This window comes from Arvicola amphibius, chromosome 8 (assembly GCF_903992535.2).
Source record: "Arvicola amphibius chromosome 8, mArvAmp1.2, whole genome shotgun sequence".
Taxonomy (NCBI): domain Eukaryota; kingdom Metazoa; phylum Chordata; class Mammalia; order Rodentia; family Cricetidae; genus Arvicola; species Arvicola amphibius.
The window spans coordinates 94654988-94673706 of record NC_052054.1 but is presented as its reverse complement, the minus strand read 5'-3'; the positions used below and the strand labels follow the sequence as shown (position 1 = coordinate 94673706).

Here is an 18719-nt window from a genome sequence, read left to right as displayed (position 1 = left end):
TCGACCTAAAAATGGTCCCAAATCCCAGGAGCCATAATGCTTGAAATTTTATTTCAAAATTCCACTGTATTTATTATGCTGTTATTTATTGTTTTTAGTCTCTTGATGTTCCCAGTTTATAACTGAAGCTTTCTCACAATGCGGCTACTTAAGAAAAAGTGTAGTAGACTCAGGGTTCGGTACTACCTGTGATTGCAGGCACCAATGGTGTCTAGGAATGAATCCCCTAAGGATGAGGAGGGGCTAATGTCGACTTTTGAAACGGGAATTGAAATAAATCAGTATGTGTTATAACTTGCATTCTAAGGAAACATACTACTATTTAAGTACAAATAAAAAATAAATATATGTGTGCATAATGGTTTATAGCCCAGAAGATACTGAGTTTAAAAAGCAGAAATTGCTTTGTTCATTTGAAACAGTTATTCTATAATTATCCATTTTGCACTAATGAAAAGCTGCTCGAAAGAGAAATTTCATGTCTCTAAGTGTATAGTTTGGTTTCAGTAATAAATACTGTTTCATTTTATAGAAATGTTTTGAACGTTCTATGTGTATCCTTTTGTGTTCCCTTGTTATACATTGGGCTGGGACATAGATTCCTTCTCCCTACTCCTGTCCCACTGTAATCATTACAGGGAAAGTTAAGATAAGTTTACCTCATATAACTTTAAAGAAAATAGCACTCATTTAAAAACTGTGAAAAGCTTTTTAAGAAGTTTTAATAGTCTTAACAACTCCAGATCAGGGCTTCACAAACCCTAATGTGTAAATGAAACTCTTGTTTCGGACCTGGTGAGTCTGAAAATACACACTGAACACAGCACACTGACCATCCGTGATGATTTATTATACAATTCAAGAGATCATGAAATCAAGAACATCCCAGCCCTTATGAGTTTTATTAAGGTTCTCAAGTAAGTGGCCTGCATTTTTCAAGTGCCCCGGAGTTATGGATTGTTAATTTTCCATTCTAATATTTTTTTTCAGCTCTTTTGACAGCAAGTTTGTTTACCAGCAAAGAGGCCTTGGACCAATTGAAGAAGATACCATTCTAGTCATCGATCCAAATAATGCTGCAATTCTCCAGTCCAGTGGGAAGAACCTGTGAGTAAAATGGCTTACGTGTTCTTCAAACCGGCATGCCTATGCTGGGTATAAAATATATCATTGGGTCAGGAATCTATCACAAGACTACCCTTGAGTAGGAAACAAATTGAATCATTCTTTCATTTACTTTCTCAACAAGTGGTTCTGGTTTAACTGAATGTTAAAATCATCTGGGATGCTGAATAACTTATATACATACAAAAAGTTTGACCAAAAATTTGTAATAATAATAAGAAGAAGAAAATATAAAAAATATATTTAAAAAACGTTTGGCCAATTGTGTATCTTCTTTCAAAATGACTAAGGATCATTTTCTTACTATGAAAAGTATGTGATGACCTCAATTGTTAGCTTGACTTAAACACCATGGTATAAGTATGCATGCATCTTACCATACTTATAAGCAATACTAATTTGTCCATTTATAATTTTTAAAAATTCCATTCTGACTTGGTCTGGACTATGGCATATGTTATTCCAACTTTCCAGGTGACTATGGCCTAGTCAGCATTGAGACAGCCATTGATATGTATGAGGAAGTCAGCTGTTGGTCATTAGACCGATAGGTTTAAAAATAATTTTCCTAGTATAAAAATTATATACTCAACCAAGTAATCACTGATAAGAATAAAAGACCTTTTTCTCTTCCCATCCACAAGTGAAGAGGAAACAAGTACCATTTTAAGCTTTCCCCTAGCTTGCACGTGTAATTTGGATCTGAAAGCCACTCATTATGTGGTCTGATTCCTAGATGGCATTTGGCAGGCAAAAGAGTTGGCTGATATTCATGGTCATTGAAAGAAAGGGACATCTGCGTCAGAGTTACCCTGACCCATTATAACCTGGCAGCTTCCAGGACTATGCCCTGCTCCATCTGCCTAAGCCCAGGGAAGGCCAGCTTCTGTGAATGCAGCTTCTAATAGAGATACTATAAAGAAGCTTAGTTTTTTAAAATAATATTTTAATAAGTCAGGGGCCAAATTATAATACCATCTCCTTAGAGCTGTGTCCATTAATCAGAGGTCTCCTGAATCCCAGAACGGAATTCGCAGGGATGGTAGAATAACTGTTGCCAAGCCCATGTGGCCAGCTACGAGGTATCAATGCTGCAAGCAAACCATAACCTCGCTTTCAGTGGCCAAAACGGGCATCTAGTTCAGCCAGTTAGTTAAGATCAAAGGGTTATGCACTTGGCTCATGAAAAAAAAATCTTGATGACAATACCCTACTAAGGCTAGATGCAGACAAAGAAAGCTTGGATTCTCAGATGGCATTTGAACAGGGCCACTTTAGTCTGTTTCCCATGTGTTAACTTCCTCTGTCCAGGCTTTTCAATCCTGAGGGCCTCTGTCTGCATCCCTTACATGTACTAAATAGATCAAGCTTTTCTAATGACTCTTCAGCTCACCACTTCACTGTGCCTGGAGGGTCACAGTCCTTCTGGAAGTTACTTTCTTTATGTTGTATTGTCTTCCATAGCCATTCTCAGTGCTTTCAAGTCACATCCAGAAGATTGTATGTTGATGTGGTATTATAGGACTGGAGAGATAGCTCAGTTGGTAGAGACCTTGTTATAAGGAACCAGAATCCACATAAAAGCTGGACAGAGTCATATTGGTAACCCCAGTGCTGGGACCAAGATGGGGTAAGGGATTGGAGACATGAAGATGTTTGGAACTATCTAGCCAGTGAGGATAGCCAATTGGTTCCACGTTCAATGAAAGGCCTTATCTTAAAAATTAAGATGGAGAGTGATCAAAATAGACACCTGATATCACTCTCTGGACGACACATATGTATAGGTACACATCATGAATAGCCGCATACAAAAATGCCCATAACACTGTATTTTCTTTTAATATATTTTAACTATTCAAACTATAGAAATCCACTGTTATTTCTCAAAGCTGTTTGTTTTATGCATATTCTGAAGCATTAATATTTATCGTCTGAAAACTCGCTTTTCATTTGATGTGATTTGTGCTGCTTAATAAAGCATCCTTTTATAATAAGTACAATTTTATGTAAATTTTATTTATAGATCTTAATATGATTGGTTAACTTCTGCTTAAGCTTTGTCCCAAGGAGGTCTCTGCCTTTTCAAATAGGTTAGTTTACTTTAACAATTCATTTTGGTCTCTGTTGCAATGGAACAAAAATACTGTTTTTACTTTATAGAAGTATATTGGGACGTTCCTCTCATTTGTGCTTGGAGAACTATAACTAAGATAGTTATTCTTACTTCACAGGTTTTATTTACCACATGGCTTGAGCATAGATAAAGACGGAAATTACTGGGTCACAGATGTGGCTCTTCATCAGGTGAGCTTCCTTCTTGGCAGCATTCAAAGAGAAGCTGAAATGGGTTAGTTTTCAAAAGTCTCTGGATTTTACTGAAATCCTTTCTATGACTCAAAAATTGGTAGCCAAAAAGGGGGGAACAGTCATATCTTAGGAAGTTCTGTGTGCTTTTATAGAGACCAGAGACTCAGTGGCTTATTCCAACTCTAAATTCTGGGCATCTATGATCAGGGTACCAGCATGACAGGGTTCTGGTGAGGGCCCTCTCCTGGATTTCAGACAGCCATCTCCATCGATGTCTTGTATTATGAAGAAGGAAAGGAGAGCAAGCTCTTGTGTCTTCCCTCACAAAGACACCAACCTTCCTCATGAGGTGTCACTGTGACAAACAGTTCCTTCCTGCTTCCATGACGTTAGAAGTTAGGATTCTGGTACATGAACTTAGAAGACACCAGTGTGCAGTCTGTGTCAATCCTTACCTCAACGTTTTTCTTTTTGTACTCTACTGGGAAAAGTCAACATGTTATCAGGCCTCTCTCCTCCCTTGTATGCTAATAGCCAGATACGGAGCGTCCCTGTAATGTCTAGAGCCCTTCAAACTTCCTCTTCACTTCCTACATTGCCCATTATGCCTTTTATCCTTAGGTCTTATTTCTTTCCTTTCCTTTCTTTTTATTTTTGCTTATGTTTTATGATGTCTTTTCTAAGCCACCTTAGTTTTCTATAAATTAAAGCAAAGACTCTATTAAGCATGTAAGACAATCAAACTTTTGTCCTTTTCAAAAGATACTGCATTTCAGTCATGGAATTGTCTTAAGGCCTCATCCCCATATAAGCTTGTTAAATGCAATGATGGTGGTACAGAGTTAGGAAATACAGGACAAAGACATCCAGAGCTCCAAAGACTCGCCGGTGAGTCATTACAGTGTTCTCTGCAAGAGTTGCAGGCATCAGTGAATCCCTATGCCTCATATGCTATTGTTGTATAAACTAAGGAAGACAGAAAGGAAGTGGAGATGAATGTAATGTTTAAATACTAGTCCCTCCTTCCCAAAAGCAATGTGCCTTACCTTCTATGAGGAGTGGATGGGGGGGGGTGGAGGGAAGGTGGAGGGAATGGGAGGAGGAGAGGGAGTGGTAACTGGGATTAGTATGTATGATGAAAGAAAATAGTTTCTTTAAAAAAAAAAAGAAAAGAAAAAGAAAATTCCTCAAAATAAATAAATGAATAATACTGCTTCCTATTTGCTATTTATTAAGTTGCTGTCTTTGAGAAAATAATTTCCATATGTCTAATTGTGACATGAAGAATTAGACCAAATGATTTCTATGGTCCCATCTTGTTTTAAAAGCATCTTCTTTAGAATAAATTTCTGTCTGCCATTTATACTTTAATTTCCTGTTCAAATGAGTGTGTGTGTGTGTGTGTGTGTGTGTGTGTGTGTGTGTGTGTGAACAATAATCAGGAAAAGGAGATTAAGCTTTCTTTCTTGTTTTAAAAAAGGTGTTCAAATTGGACCCACATAGCAAAGAAGGCCCTCTTTTAATTCTGGGAAGGAGCATGCAGCCTGGGAGTGACCAGAATCATTTCTGCCAGCCCACTGATGTGGCTGTGGACCCCAGCACAGGAGCCATCTTCGTGGCAGATGGTTACTGCAACAGTCGGATTGTGCAGTTCTCACCAAGCGGAAAGTTCATCACCCAGTGGGGAGAAGGTACCTCTACCAATCTTGGTCTCTAATCAGAATTCTGAGTCCATAGGACCAAAAACCAGACATGGGATTGGTTTTCCCCAGATAAAATCTGTAATAAATGGCTTGTTCTGATAAATTTGAAAACTTACACAGCTGTGGCATCAGACGTTGAAAGACTCCATAAACCGTGTATCTGCGACTTTCCTTTGTTCTGTAGAATCTTCCGGGAGCACTCCCCAGCCAGGCCAGCTCAGCGTTCCTCACAGTCTGGCCCTTGTGCCTCATTTGGACCAGTTGTGTGTGGCAGACAGGGAAAACGGTCGGATCCAATGTTTCAGAACTGACACCAAAGAATTTGTGCGGGAGATTAAACATGCATCGTTTGGAAGAAATGTATTCGCAATTTCATATATACCAGGTAGTTTACTATTGTGTGTTTTGTTATGTTTATTGTATTCTGCCCTTAATAGTTTTTAACTTCATGTGCTTTTTAAATAACCTTGTTCTTTTTAGGAAGTTCAAGATACTTTGTATATCAGATCTGAAACATCGTACAACTATTACTTCATTGTAAATCGCTTCCGTTCAAATGTCCTATTCCTTTTGCAGAAAAAAATGAAGACTCTATAAGAGGTTAACAGCTGTTTGTATTGGGTTTTAAATGTCCCCAAACACTGGGTTTAAAATATTCCCAAATGCTGATTCTTTTTTACTTATGATCATCCGACCTAGCTATCAAATGATTAATATTGGCTTTGATAGAATTGCGTCCCAACTATTTCTGTTTCGTGTTTCTTGAAAAAGTGCTGGCTGTCTTAGTTAGGGTTTTATTGCTCTGAAAAGGCACCATGGTCATGGAAACTCTTACAAAGGAAAACATTTAATTGGTGTTGGCTTGCAGTTCAAAGACTTAGCCTATTGTTGTCGTGGCGGGAATCGTGGTGGCATGCAGGCAGACATGGTGCTGGAGAGGTAGTTGAGCGTTCCACACCTGGATCTACAGGCAACGGGAAGAGCAGAGTGACACTGGGCCTAGCTTGAGCATTGAAACCTCAAAGCCCACCCACAGTGACAGACTTCCTCCAATAAAGCCACCTCCCAACAAAGCCACACCTCCTAATTGTGCCACTCCGTATGAGCCTATAGGGGCCATTTTCAATCAAACCATCACAGTGGCCAATTTATTTAAGCTAGATTGTAAAGCAATAGAGGTTTGTGTCTAAATGCCAGGAGGGGCCAGGCAGTGGTGGCGCACACCTTTAATCCTGACACTTCGGGGGCAGAGGCAGGCAGATCTCGGTGAGTTCAAGGACTCCCTTATCTATAAAGTCAGGTCTAGGAAAGCCAGAGATATTACACAGGGAAACCCTGTCTCAGAAAACCAAAGATAGATAGATAGATAGATAGATAGATAGATAGATAGATAGATAGATAGACAGACAGATACTAGATGCTATAAATTGTAGTGGTTTTTAAAAAGTTTTTACAGGGCAGTGATGACACATGCCTTTAATCCCAGAACTCAGGAGGCAGAGACAGGTGGATCTTTGTGAGTTCAAGGCCAGCCTGGTCTGCAGAACAAGTTACAAGAAAAACAACTAGAGCTGTTACACAGAGAAACCCTGTCTCGAAAACCCAAAAATAAAATTTGGAAAAAAAAATCCAAACTTATAAAATAAGATATGTACAATCCACAGTATAAAATAAGTTACCATAAGATTTCTTTGAATGTGTATTAAGCAACTTAATATTTTAAGTAAAAGCATACACAAATCTTCAAATACATTATGAAATATATCTAATTTTGTGTTAACTTACATTGACTATACTCCCCACTTTAATACCTACACATCTTAGGTCACCAAGCCATAGAATAAAAAGGTTTAAGTGACTAGATGGGAAACAAGTGTGTGTTTCCTCAGAAATAATCAAAAAAAAAAAAAAAACCTCACTGACATCAACAAAAGAGACATTCTGTAGTTGGCTTTACTTCATATTCGAAGAATTAATTTGCCAAGATCATTCAGTTAGTAAGGAAGGTGATTAAGTAGATATAATAGTTTAAAATCTGGAAAAAGGTAAAAATTAAAGTTCAAAACAGGAAAGTTAAAAGCACTAAGCCAGAGATAGTGTCTTTATAATATTCTGTAGTAATAATTGGTGCTCAGACTGTGTTATGTTATAGGATGTATTCTAAAACTCTCTATGATCCTTTTAAGAAAGATGAAAATATAGTGAACACAGACTCGGCATTATATGGCTTTGCAGTGCTGGGGCTCAGACAAAGAACACATGCCCAGCAAGCCCTCTATCACTGAGCTATCCTCTCAGCCTCTTCTTGGGGGAACTCTTTAATGCGTTCTTTAAAAATAAAGTACTCAAACCTCTGAATGATTTAGGTCATCACTATTTCTATTATTTCACTTTCATCCAAAGAAATATCGGTCTATCACAAAGTATGTTCATAAGAAGGTGCTTCATTTTTTTTCTCCCGTGACAATATGCCTTTAACAGTCTCAAATACAGATCTCCTGTTAACAAGCTGGAATTATCTAAAATCAGATTATTTCCTCTGGGTGCTGCAACTCCCTTTATAGCTTCTTTACATTCTCTTCTTATTCTTGCTGTAGCAAGGCAGATATTACTTAGTTTTCCCACCTAATCAGATGTTCCAAAATGGCTGTCTTTGATAAGCTGACCTTTTCCCCATTCCTACCGAGGATGTCTCTCTAACCCTATATGCCAGTAGGTATGTTTGTCAGTAATTATGCATCCTGACTGCTCATGGATGGCTTACTAAGTGCAACAGGCCCTCCAGTTTCTGATTTGCTTGATGCAATATGGTTAGGCATCTAACCTGTTTGACCTACATCTGGTAACTCACAGGATAGTGTTTGCTAAGTAATTTTCATTGCCGTTGATATACGGACCATGTTGATGGTAACTGTTTTGTTTGTGTAATGTTTGTTGCTTCTGTTTCAAAGCCAATCTTCATCTATATTTTAAAGAAAGACCACATCTCTTGTCACAGGTTTGCTCTTTGCGGTAAATGGGAAGCCCTACTTTGGAGACCACGAACCTGTACAGGGCTTTGTCATGAACTTTTCCAGTGGGGAGATTATAGATGTCTTCAAGCCAATCCGCAAGGTAATTAATACAAATACAAATGCCTAGATTTAAATATTTATAACAAAATTAAAACACAAATATCCATATACAGTTCCTGTTTTTAAATATGGAAGACGTGAGAGCTTTCTTAGCCGAGTTGACAGATGTCTTTTGTTATGTTTATTTAAAATAAATGTCCATATCTTTCCCTAGACCATCAGTATTATTTTCAGATGAACATTATCCGATACAGTTCTATCTTTGTGGTAGAGTCTACATATAATGACAATCTTCAATTGACTATAGTCAATAGAGATACTTTGATTGATAGATGATAGACAGATTCTTTTTCTAGTTTCGTTCAACTGGTGAAGAAACCACACTGTAAATGTACTATTATAGTTCTCTTTAGAATCAGCAGGCAGCTTGGTTTTTTGTTGGCAGTAGTGGTAAGACTTTAATAATCAACAAGAATTGAAAATAGTACTTTATGGAGGCAGTCTGTTCAAATTCTAAAGACTTGGCTAGGTGAGAAGTTAAGGCTCCACAGTAAGTTGCCACTATGTATTTTAACATTTTTACACACTCTGTGACTACAGCAGAGCCTTCCATACTGTATTGTATATGTAGAGTAATTGCCAGAGTGATCGTAATACTCGTGCACACTACAAGCATAAGCCTGGGATCCATCAGATGCTGGAAGATCAGCCTGCTAAAATGCTCAGGCAAGGGTTATTTTTTAAAGTGTAGAAAGGTTTATTGTGTTTACTTAAAGCAAAATGCAGCTATCACAAGCCACTCAACACAGTATGTCTTAGTATCATAATTCTTAACCTCTTAGGATAGCAAGTTTGCTAGGTGAGGAAAAAAAAAGGACTTTAAAATATCCCAGTGTTTTAGAAATCTCTCATAAGATGAGCAGTCTGGATACTATCAAAGTTCACTGAAGTTTTTATACTGGGTCTTAAGGATCTAATCATGTATAAGACAGACAGTCTGTTCCTCAGTGTGCCTTTGTTAGGGAAAGCTACAGCATCTGAAACAAAACAAAGTGAACATGAGCTAAAGAATTCCATCACAGAGTCTCTTCATTTGGGTCTCTGTTTATAGTTTGTATGCACGCGTTTCTTGAAAGACATTTTATCTGAAAAGCAATGTGCAATCACATTTAAATCATTGCATCTGTTAGAAGGAAAGCCATTACATTTAAAGTACATATTTTACCTGAACAGTGTTTTGAATTCTCATTGATTGTCTGATCTTGAGAGCTAGTCTCCTTTGAGCTAATTTCTTCATATTTATTGATTAAGGAAAGAAAAATATTACCATTCTTTCAGGCTTACCGTTTGTCTTATCAGAGTGTCTCTCTCTGTCTGGTCCCTTTTTATGATAATGTTCTGTGTCAACTAGGTTATTAACTTTTAAATGAAATGCACACCAGTACATCAAAACTAAGCACTAAGCAAGAGACCACCACTCATAAGACCATGAGTAGGTCTGAATTAGAATTTCAGAGAGCCTTGTTCCTAAACATCAGCAAGTCATCAGACTTGTGGTGATGCATGAGTCACAATGTGTGGGTCAATACAGGGGACCTGAAAAGAGTCTCATGCTGAGACAGAATTTGCTCTTCCTTCCCCCAAACAAATTATGATATCACCCCTCCACATGGGAAAGTGTTCTGTGTTGGTTCAGTAAAGTGGAACCAGTTTATGGATCCCTCAGATCATTCGCTTACTTATCATAAGGACTCAAAGTCCGGGTAAAGGAATAACGCGGTACAATGATTCGCTATTGCCATCAGAGGCTGAGTTTTACCCGGTCTTTCCCTCTGCATGTATCTGCTACTTCTCCTCTCACATGGTATGAGTCTCCCTTTTATTGACTATAATCTTTAGAAATGCACTGATGGCGCACGCCTTTAATCCCAGCACTCAGGAGGCAGAGGCAGGCAGATCTCTGTGAGTTCAAGGCCAGCCTGGTCTACAAGAGCCAGGGCTGTTACACAGAGAAACCCTGTCTTAAAAAAAAAAAAATACATTTGTTTGATGGCTCTTTATATTAGCATAAGGTAAATAAAACATTAAGTCTAATAAAGAAGGGTTCATTCTTCTGCATATGGACACACAGATGATCCAATATCGTTTGCTGAAGTTACTGTCTTTACTCCTATGCTTTTGGCATCTTAGTGAAAACAAGGGGGCTGTGACTGTGAGAATTTAAGTCAGGGTCCTCCAGTCTGTAGTCTTTCTTTGCAGTGAAAGACACTGGATGCAGAAACACATGAGTGCTCAGAGGGCCAAGATTGAGTAAAGGTTAAGTGATCACAATAATATGATATCACCACTGCTGCAGATAAGGGGACAGAAACAACCAGAAGACAGATTAAGAGCCTGGGAGGTACATTTGCTAGTTGTGATATGGTTGTTCCAGTCATGACTCCGGTGCAACTGTACTTGTCGGCACAGAGCCTGCTCGCCGATGGGCCTGTCCTCAGTACTGCAGAGCTCTCGCAGAGAACCGAAGTTCAGCATCCACATTGGTGGCTCACTGAACCTGTAAATACAGCACCAAGGATCAAATGCCCTTTCTTGACCTCCTCTGGCACTGTGCTTATGCATTTACCTACACCCAGATACAAACATATAAACACAATTTTAAAATAATAAAAACTTGCCAGGCAGTGGTGGTGTAAACCTTTAATCCCAGGATTCAGGAGGCAGAGGCAGGTGGGTCTTTGTGAGTCTGAAGCCAGCCTGGTCTATAAGAGCTAGTTCCAGGAGAGCTAGGATTGTTACACAGAGAAATCTAGTCTCAAAATAATAAAAACCATAATAATACTACTAATAACAACAACAACAACTTAATCTTAAAAGAGAGTGGACCTGTTAACAGCCAGCCATGGATGGAGGAGCTTTATTGCCACTGTTGGTCCCCCACTGCTGACCTAGTGGCTACGGATAAATTATGTGAAGTAGGGAGTTCCTGCTGTCAGTCATGTCCCTGCTGGTGAGGTTCCAATGGGAGTTCTGAGCCAAAGTTACACAGATGGCCCTGGAGAAAATGATTGGGTCTCAAAACAAAAAAAAAGAGATAAATATGGGAAATATGGAAAGAGAACTTATGGGGAGGAGAGGGGGCTGAATGGGGTAGTAGGAAGGGTATGAGCAAACTTGGGGATGAGAGTAATCTGAATGTATGGTATCCATGTATGAAAATGTCAGAGGAGAAGCTTGATCATCAATTTTTTAAAGGTAGAAGATGTTTGAAAGCAAAAGTAAGCATAAATAAGTTATTGAAAATAAAACAACTCTGAAAAAATAATCAGCTTATGAATTTCCAACATTTAAAGGAGTTGCAAGCCAGTGTGTTCTCAGTGCCTGAATTATTCCTAGCAGAGTCAGGGCACGATGGTGGTGAGAGTGGCTCTCTTCCGTTTGAGTCGCACACCTTGTCTCATGTTTCTGCCATTCCATGACGTGTTGAAGTAAAGCCTCACCATGATAACCCGTGTCTTTACATCTGGCAGCACTTTGATATGCCTCATGATATCGTCGCTTCTGAAGATGGGAATGTGTACGTTGGAGACGCGCACACAAACACTGTGTGGAAGTTCACCTTGACTGAAAGTATGTTGTTACGCTTTTTTACTTGTTTGTTTTTACAGTATTTTTAATCCATAATTTCCATCTGGTTTATTGTTTAAAGTCATGGGGAAAAAACATTTGCCTTTGTTCTCTCTCTCTCTCTCCTCTGTATCTCTCTCTCTCCTTCCCTCTCTCTCTCCCTCTCTCTGTCTGTCTTTAATGCCAGGAATAGGAAATCAGGTCATAGGGAGTATGGGTTTGGGGTTCAATGTTAGTATCTACCATCTTTGGTTCTCTGTTCCCTGTACTACAAAGGACATGGGAAATGAAGGATGAGCGAGGGAGAGGAGGAAGGGAGAGGGTCATTATTTGGTTTCTATTTCAGAAATTAAAATAATTTCTTAAATGTGGAGAGAGAGGGTTTTTTTTTTTTTTTATTTTTCCTGGCAGACATTGCCTTGTTTCCAGAGACACTCCACAGGAAATGTTTGATGTGTGAAGTAATGTCTGTTACATTAAAAAGCCCCCGTTAATTCCAGCTTGTTACAGAAGAGAGAGACGGCATTGGCAAAGGAGAGGTGGACTTGTTGCCACAAGACATCACCCCATCTGGCACTCAGCGCTTTTTAGCACTGAGCGTGAAGGGACACCAGCATCTTTGTCTGACACGTTATCTGAAGCAGAGTTTCTTTCTGTTTTCCATTTAGGCCTCAGCTTTATCCCCTCTTCCACCTCCTTCCCCCTCCCCGTAATACTGAGTTGCTGTATTTTTATTTATCTGGGAACATAAAAGAACAGATTTGCTCTTAAGAATCTGGTCAGCAAGTGGATGAGTTGTTAGGTTTTGGAGTGGGGGTTGAGGAATGAGATTTGAGGGGACAGTGAGATAGATTACTTAATGTTACTTTTATTGAGGGGACTGAAGAGGACATGGAGTTTGATTAGTGGAAAGTAACAAGTTTGTTGGAAAACTTACTGGTGCCATGGATAGACAGATAGGCAACAACATGGCAGGGACTCTGGGGAAATTTCTGGCCCCAGCACGAGAAACAGACAGATGGTCTGGTCTCTGAAGATGTAAAGCAGAGGCCTTGTGGCAGAAGTGGGGTCTGCCTGCTCTTCTAACTGTCTAAAGATGGTTGAGGTTTCCCAAGAGCCCCTTAGCCAGAATCTCAAATCCCAGGAAGAGAAAAGGGTAGGGAGAAGGATATGTGGCCAGTATCCCTTTTAATGTTAACTTGCTTAGCAGATGAGAACTGGCCCCAGGAATTCTGATAGCCAGGGACTCACAGTATCTCTATCTGCAGATACTATGGCCTGAGTCAAGGCTGGATCACTAGTGTTATAGTCTTCATTGAAGTCAGTATTATCTCATTTATTTGTATATCATTAAAAGTGGACAAGCCTCGTTCCCGGCTTCAGACTGTAAAACAAAATTTCCCTTAACTGAAGTTCACTGAACGTTTACTTCAATATCCAGAGATGCTTTTTAAATATGTTGGGGTCTAAGCAACAGCAGAGAGTGGTAACAAATGGTAACAAGGAATTAGGGGTGATAAATTTGAGGTATCAAAAGTTGCTGCAGATAGCAATATTAGGTAAAGAATTAATAACAGCATGAAAACTTGATGAATAAAATGATGTTAATTGTAACAGCATAAATTCAAGTTATGAAATTCATAATTCAAGGAAAGAAAACAAATTACTGGAAGAAAAGTAAAATCAAGAGTCTATAAACTTTAACCAGATGCAATGTAGGTTTTACATCTCAATTTAGCCAGTGCTGTATTCAGTAACTTTTGAATTTTGAGTTAATCTTTGAGTAGCACTTACTGTTCTGCAATAAGGACACAATTCTAGTATCATGAAGATGGATTCAACTATCGGGTATCTTTGCACAGATGTGCTAGAAATGTCCATGAGGAAACAACTTGTTTTACCTCATGGTTTCAGAGGGTTCAGTGTTTGGTGGTTTGGGCAGAACATCACAGTAGCAGGATCACGTGGCATAAGGGAGTGTGTGGCCAAGTAGCAGATAAAGGGATGGGCCACACTAAAACAGTCCAAGGACTTGCTTCTACACACCTCCATCTTCTGAGCCTCTGCCGTCTCTTTATCCCACTGCAGTAAAGCTATCATATTAATTCCATACTGGAAACAGTGCATGATTAAATCAGTTCTCATCATCTAAGTATCTCGGAAAGTTCCCACACGGACCCACCCAGAGCGCACTGCATTGCTCTCGTAGGCATTTCTTACTCCCCTTCCATGTGGCAGAGCCTCTGGCCTATACTACCCCCAGAAGTCACTTTCCCTTTTCCCTGTAAGAGATGCATTCAGCACTTGTGTTTTTAGCAAGGGACCCTGGAGGCATGGGCAGACCAAAGTAAAGATAGATGGATAATCCTCAAATGACTGACCGAGTTAGGATTTTTAGAACAATAAAAAAAAAAATGTGAAATACCCTTTCAAAGATGGAAAAGACTGTATAAGGAGAAATGGGAACAATTTTAATATGTCTGTTTTGAAAACTCGTCCTACATGATTTTGGTACAACCTCTGATGGCTGTTTAAAAAGCAGTACAAGCCAGGCGGTGGTGGCGCACGCCTTTAATCCCAGCACTCGGGAGGCAGAGGCAGGCGGATCTCTGAGTTCGAGGCCAGCCTGGTCTACAAGAGCTAGTTCCAGGACAGGCTCTAGAAACTACAGGGAAACCCTGTCTCGAAACACCAAAAAAAAAAAAAAAAAAAAAAAAAAAAAGAAAAGAAACATAAAAAGCAGTACAATATAGCATAAAACTTCAAGATGATAAAAATCTATCTGTGTAATCCAGACCACAATAAATCGGTGAAATGGGACCTCTGGCACAGGAAGAGTGTTTTTGCACTCTAGTGCTTAGTCAAATTCATAGAAGATTGCTGTCCTACTTGGCTTCTCCATTGCTGTGTTAAACACCGACCAAAACTAACCTGGTGAGGGGAGATATTTGACTTCCATTTCCATGTCACTGAGGGAAGCTAAGACAAAAACCAGGAAACCAGAACCAGAGTAGAGACCATGCAAGGATGCTGTAGACTGACTTGCTCTCTGTGCCTTGCTCAGTTTGCTTTCTTACATCATCCAGGACCACGTACCTTAGGGTATCACTGCCCAAAGTGGGCTTGGACTTCTCACCTAAACCTTTAATCAAGAAAATGCCCTACGTAATTACACCAGGCCAAGCTCATAGAGAGGTTCCTAAACAGGTGTCTTCTCCCTTGGCCACACTAGTTTCTAGGCATCAAGGACAAAGCTAAGTAGCACAGCTGAATACAGGGCAGTATTGTAGAATTATACACCTTCCTTCCAAGGAGGAATCACTCCACACGTTTAGAAATCAATAAAGGAAAAAGTTCTTTAGTTATACCAGGTGACTGGATCTGGCTAATGCACAAAAGGGGACCAGCCTGGAATGGAAAATTTTTTACCAGTTTTTATAGGCCCTAGGCTTATCTATTTCACATACATTATCATCCTTTGAACAATCTAAACAGAGACAGGACACTACCGGTATGGCTACTTGGGTTAGTGGGAAATTTACACAGCCAAATATTGTTAGAGTTATATCTTAAGTATACCAGTATTGTTATTGGTGGTGTTGTTGTTGTTGTTTTCTGGTAGCTGTTACCCGGGATCACCTTACACACCTGGCAGAATTATGCTTTTTTCTTATAAGAGCATGGGGGGAGGGGAGGATAATGGCAGATCAGGATTTAAAGGTGGTTGCCACACTGCACTGTTCCCGTGAGCTGCCCACTGGAGGCATATCTCCTTGATATGGAGATGAGCTTATTGGCCTGATGTAAGTCAAGTTTGTCTCCTTCTGTGGTTGAAATGGAGGGCAAGCTTGGTGAAAGAGCATTAGCAGAAGTGTTTTCTCAGCAACCCGAAAATAAACTTAAATAATGGTGCTGAATTTTCTCCCTAGCAGTTTCTAGCAAGCCTGGTCAAAGTGCCGCTTACCTTCCGGTCATATTGGAGTCAGCACTCCCTTAATTAAATTCCGCTTGGCATAACGTAATAATTCCTAAGCAAGTTTAGTAGTGCATTTTTTATAGCGTCAATTTTGTTACTCCAAATTCCTGATGCATCAGTTGAAACCATCTTCAGTCTAAGACGTGATCCAGGTGAAAACGCAGTAAGCAAGGCAGTGATGAAGCTGCTGAACTGGACCACGTCACAGGTGGAAAGGAAGGTTTACTGGGGATCGAACTGCCAAGGCTGTACTCAGGAGGGCGCGGGAAGGGAGCAGAGAGAAGCAGAGAGAAGTGGTGGAAAAATCAAGTGGATTTTATGTGACAATCAGCAGTGTGGGGGGTCTTCAAGCTGGTACAGGCTCTTCAGATTAACTGGGAATTAGATGTCCTTGCCTTAGACAGTTGACCTTTGAGGACAGATTAAGGAGGTCCTGATGAATGGAAATTCCTGAGGAATGCTGAAGTTAAGCTTCAGTTTACCCAGTAACAATTCTTCTGTTTACCAGACCAGAGATCTTCTGTTTAGGCCATTGTTGCCAGCACTGCCATGGGTAGGGTCGGGAATGGGGGCCAAAGGGTGTTTTGGCACCAGCACTGCCATTTGGACCTAACAATCAGAACTGGGTGATATTTTAGAAACATTTTCTTTCTTCTTTCTTTCTTTCTTTCTTTCTTTCTTTCTTTCTTTCTTTCTTTTTGTTGTTGTTGTTTTGTTTTTGTTTTTCAAGACAGGGTTTCTCTGTGTAGCCTTAACTGTCCTGGACCTAGCCCTGTAGACCAAGCTGTCCTCAAATTCATAGATATCCGCCTGCCTCTGCCTTCTGGGTGCGGGGATTAAAGGCGTTTGCCACCACCACCTGGCGAAAACTCTTTTCTAAATCTAAAGTTATTAGAACTATTAGCTTACCCAAGGATGTTTAATAGAAGATTCATAAACCTGACCACTAATTAGACTTAGGAAATATTTGTAAATGAATAAAAATTATATCAAAATTAAGTTTTTAAATGTTCTTTAAGAGGATTCTGATTTTTCTCACTCTTTATTGTGCCTTTACAGAAATGGAGCATCGATCGGTGAAAAAGGCAGGCATTGAGGTCCAGGAAATCAAAGGTTGGTCAGAGTCCTCTTTTAAACCAAAATCTGTTTTGTTGGGTTGTTTTTGGCTCTTGATTGCAGTATAAAATTATCAGGATAAAAATATGTAGTGCGGTAAATATTCATGACTTCTGCTTTGTACCCAGCCCTTAAACTTCCACGTTGCTGCTTCTGTTTATGGTAAAGGAAGTTGTCAGGGGGGCCTCCAATCACTGATTCCCAGGAGCAGGACATGGATGCAGATCTCAGAAACCTCTAGCTCATGATCCAAAGATAATGCAGGAAGGAAAATATTTAGTTAGTCATATTGGGAAGTATTGTTGATCTTACACAGAAAAATGATTCTTTAGTATGCTAGAAAATTCTACGTGCACTCTCATTTAAGCAAGTGAAAATCCTTGGTGAGTCAGTCCTATCTGATGAGAAACATTGGCACGTCTGCCAGTTCCTGCCATGGTACCTCTCAGCCTATAAGACTGACTGAGGGCAGTGTATTGAGTCTAAGGGAAATGGAACTACAGCTGACCTCAGGACAGTTACTGCCCATTTAAAAGCAGGAGAGACAGAAGGCACACATCCACATGTCCCCATGTGCAGGTAACTGAATCACAGACGTACAGTATCTGAGCTTGTCTACAGGTAAGCAGCTACTCTACTCTATTCAAAAGCTCTGTCTCCTTACTTTTCCCTCTCTGAGAACCAGTTCGAACCTGCAGTTTCTCTGTGCGGTATGAGTTTTTGACTGGTGCTGGGTTGTTAAGGACCCACCATGCTTAAGTAACCAAGTGATTCCCTTCTTCATATTGAACCTGGAGATCTTTAGACCAAAGTCTAGGCGTCCTTTGTTTTCCTGCCTCATGACAGTAGATTGGAAAGACATGCAGAGCCAGGAACAAAAGGAAGTTCATACAGGCAGAAAGGAAAGACAGTAGGCTCCACATTGAAAGGGCTGAGAGAACATAATTGAGAAAATAAACTACAATTACTTGACATTTGTAGAGATTCTGCCCAGAGGACCATACAGAGTGGTGCTCATATTACTCAAATACATATACAAGCTTTAAATCATTGCTATTTATATAGTATTACTGATGTTACATTTATCCCCAAATAAGGGTGATTTAAAAGATATTTTTGTTAATAACAGCTATCATATATGGAACACTAAAACTGGACAACACAAAAAGTATCCAATTTAATCGTTCTAACCATATAATATTTATTTTACATATGTGGAAATATGGATGGGTATTAATGAAGGAGAAAGTCAGTGTTAAAGTCAGGTTTTAAATGCAAGTCTTTTGATATCAAATTCTGTGTTCTTAGCCGTTGCTGTAGTGTTGAGGACAGATCAGTCCTGTCAGCACATCAATCCATTCGCTATAAGTTCTTCCAAGAATGCAGGCAGTTAGGAATGATTTGCAGTTTGTGTTCCAATCTCTTAAACTGTAAATTATTTCAAAGTATTTCCATTTAAATATGCCTTACCAAAACGTTCTTGATGGTAATATGTGGGAAACAGTCCAATTATCCTGACCTGACCTCACCTTAGCTGCTTGATGAAGGAAAACAGTGAGCCCATTCAGATGGGAAACCTCCCAGTCTTGGGGCAGAACCCAGCAGTCTAAATAGTGAATTTTACATAAGTGTCTACAAGAAAGTTCAGTCTAATAGTTGGGACTATCCCACCTCAAACAGAGATACTTTGTTCCTTTAACCCAAATAATTCTTTTTCTACTATAAGTTATATTCTTATTACAAAAAGAATACGGATCATGCTGGATACCTAGATCTTATCATTTATCA

The 18719-nt window shown here is 39.5% G+C and overlaps 1 protein-coding gene across 12 annotated transcripts in view; it reads left to right on the top strand.

Moving 5' to 3' along the window:
• Positions 1–18719, top strand: part of Pam (peptidylglycine alpha-amidating monooxygenase) — a 289362-nt gene that overhangs the window by 262784 nt on the left and 7859 nt on the right. For all 12 annotated transcript variants that reach the window (XM_042055489.1, XM_038338643.2, XM_042055490.1 and 9 more), the window contains 7 exons: positions 991–1107; positions 3360–3432; positions 4916–5126; positions 5323–5523; positions 8137–8252; positions 11743–11842; positions 16875–16928. In XM_042055489.1, the coding sequence (XP_041911423.1) occupies positions 991–1107; positions 3360–3432; positions 4916–5126; positions 5323–5523; positions 8137–8252; positions 11743–11842; positions 16875–16928 (872 nt within the window). The remainder of the gene's footprint in view (positions 1–990; positions 1108–3359; positions 3433–4915; positions 5127–5322; positions 5524–8136; positions 8253–11742; positions 11843–16874; positions 16929–18719) is intronic.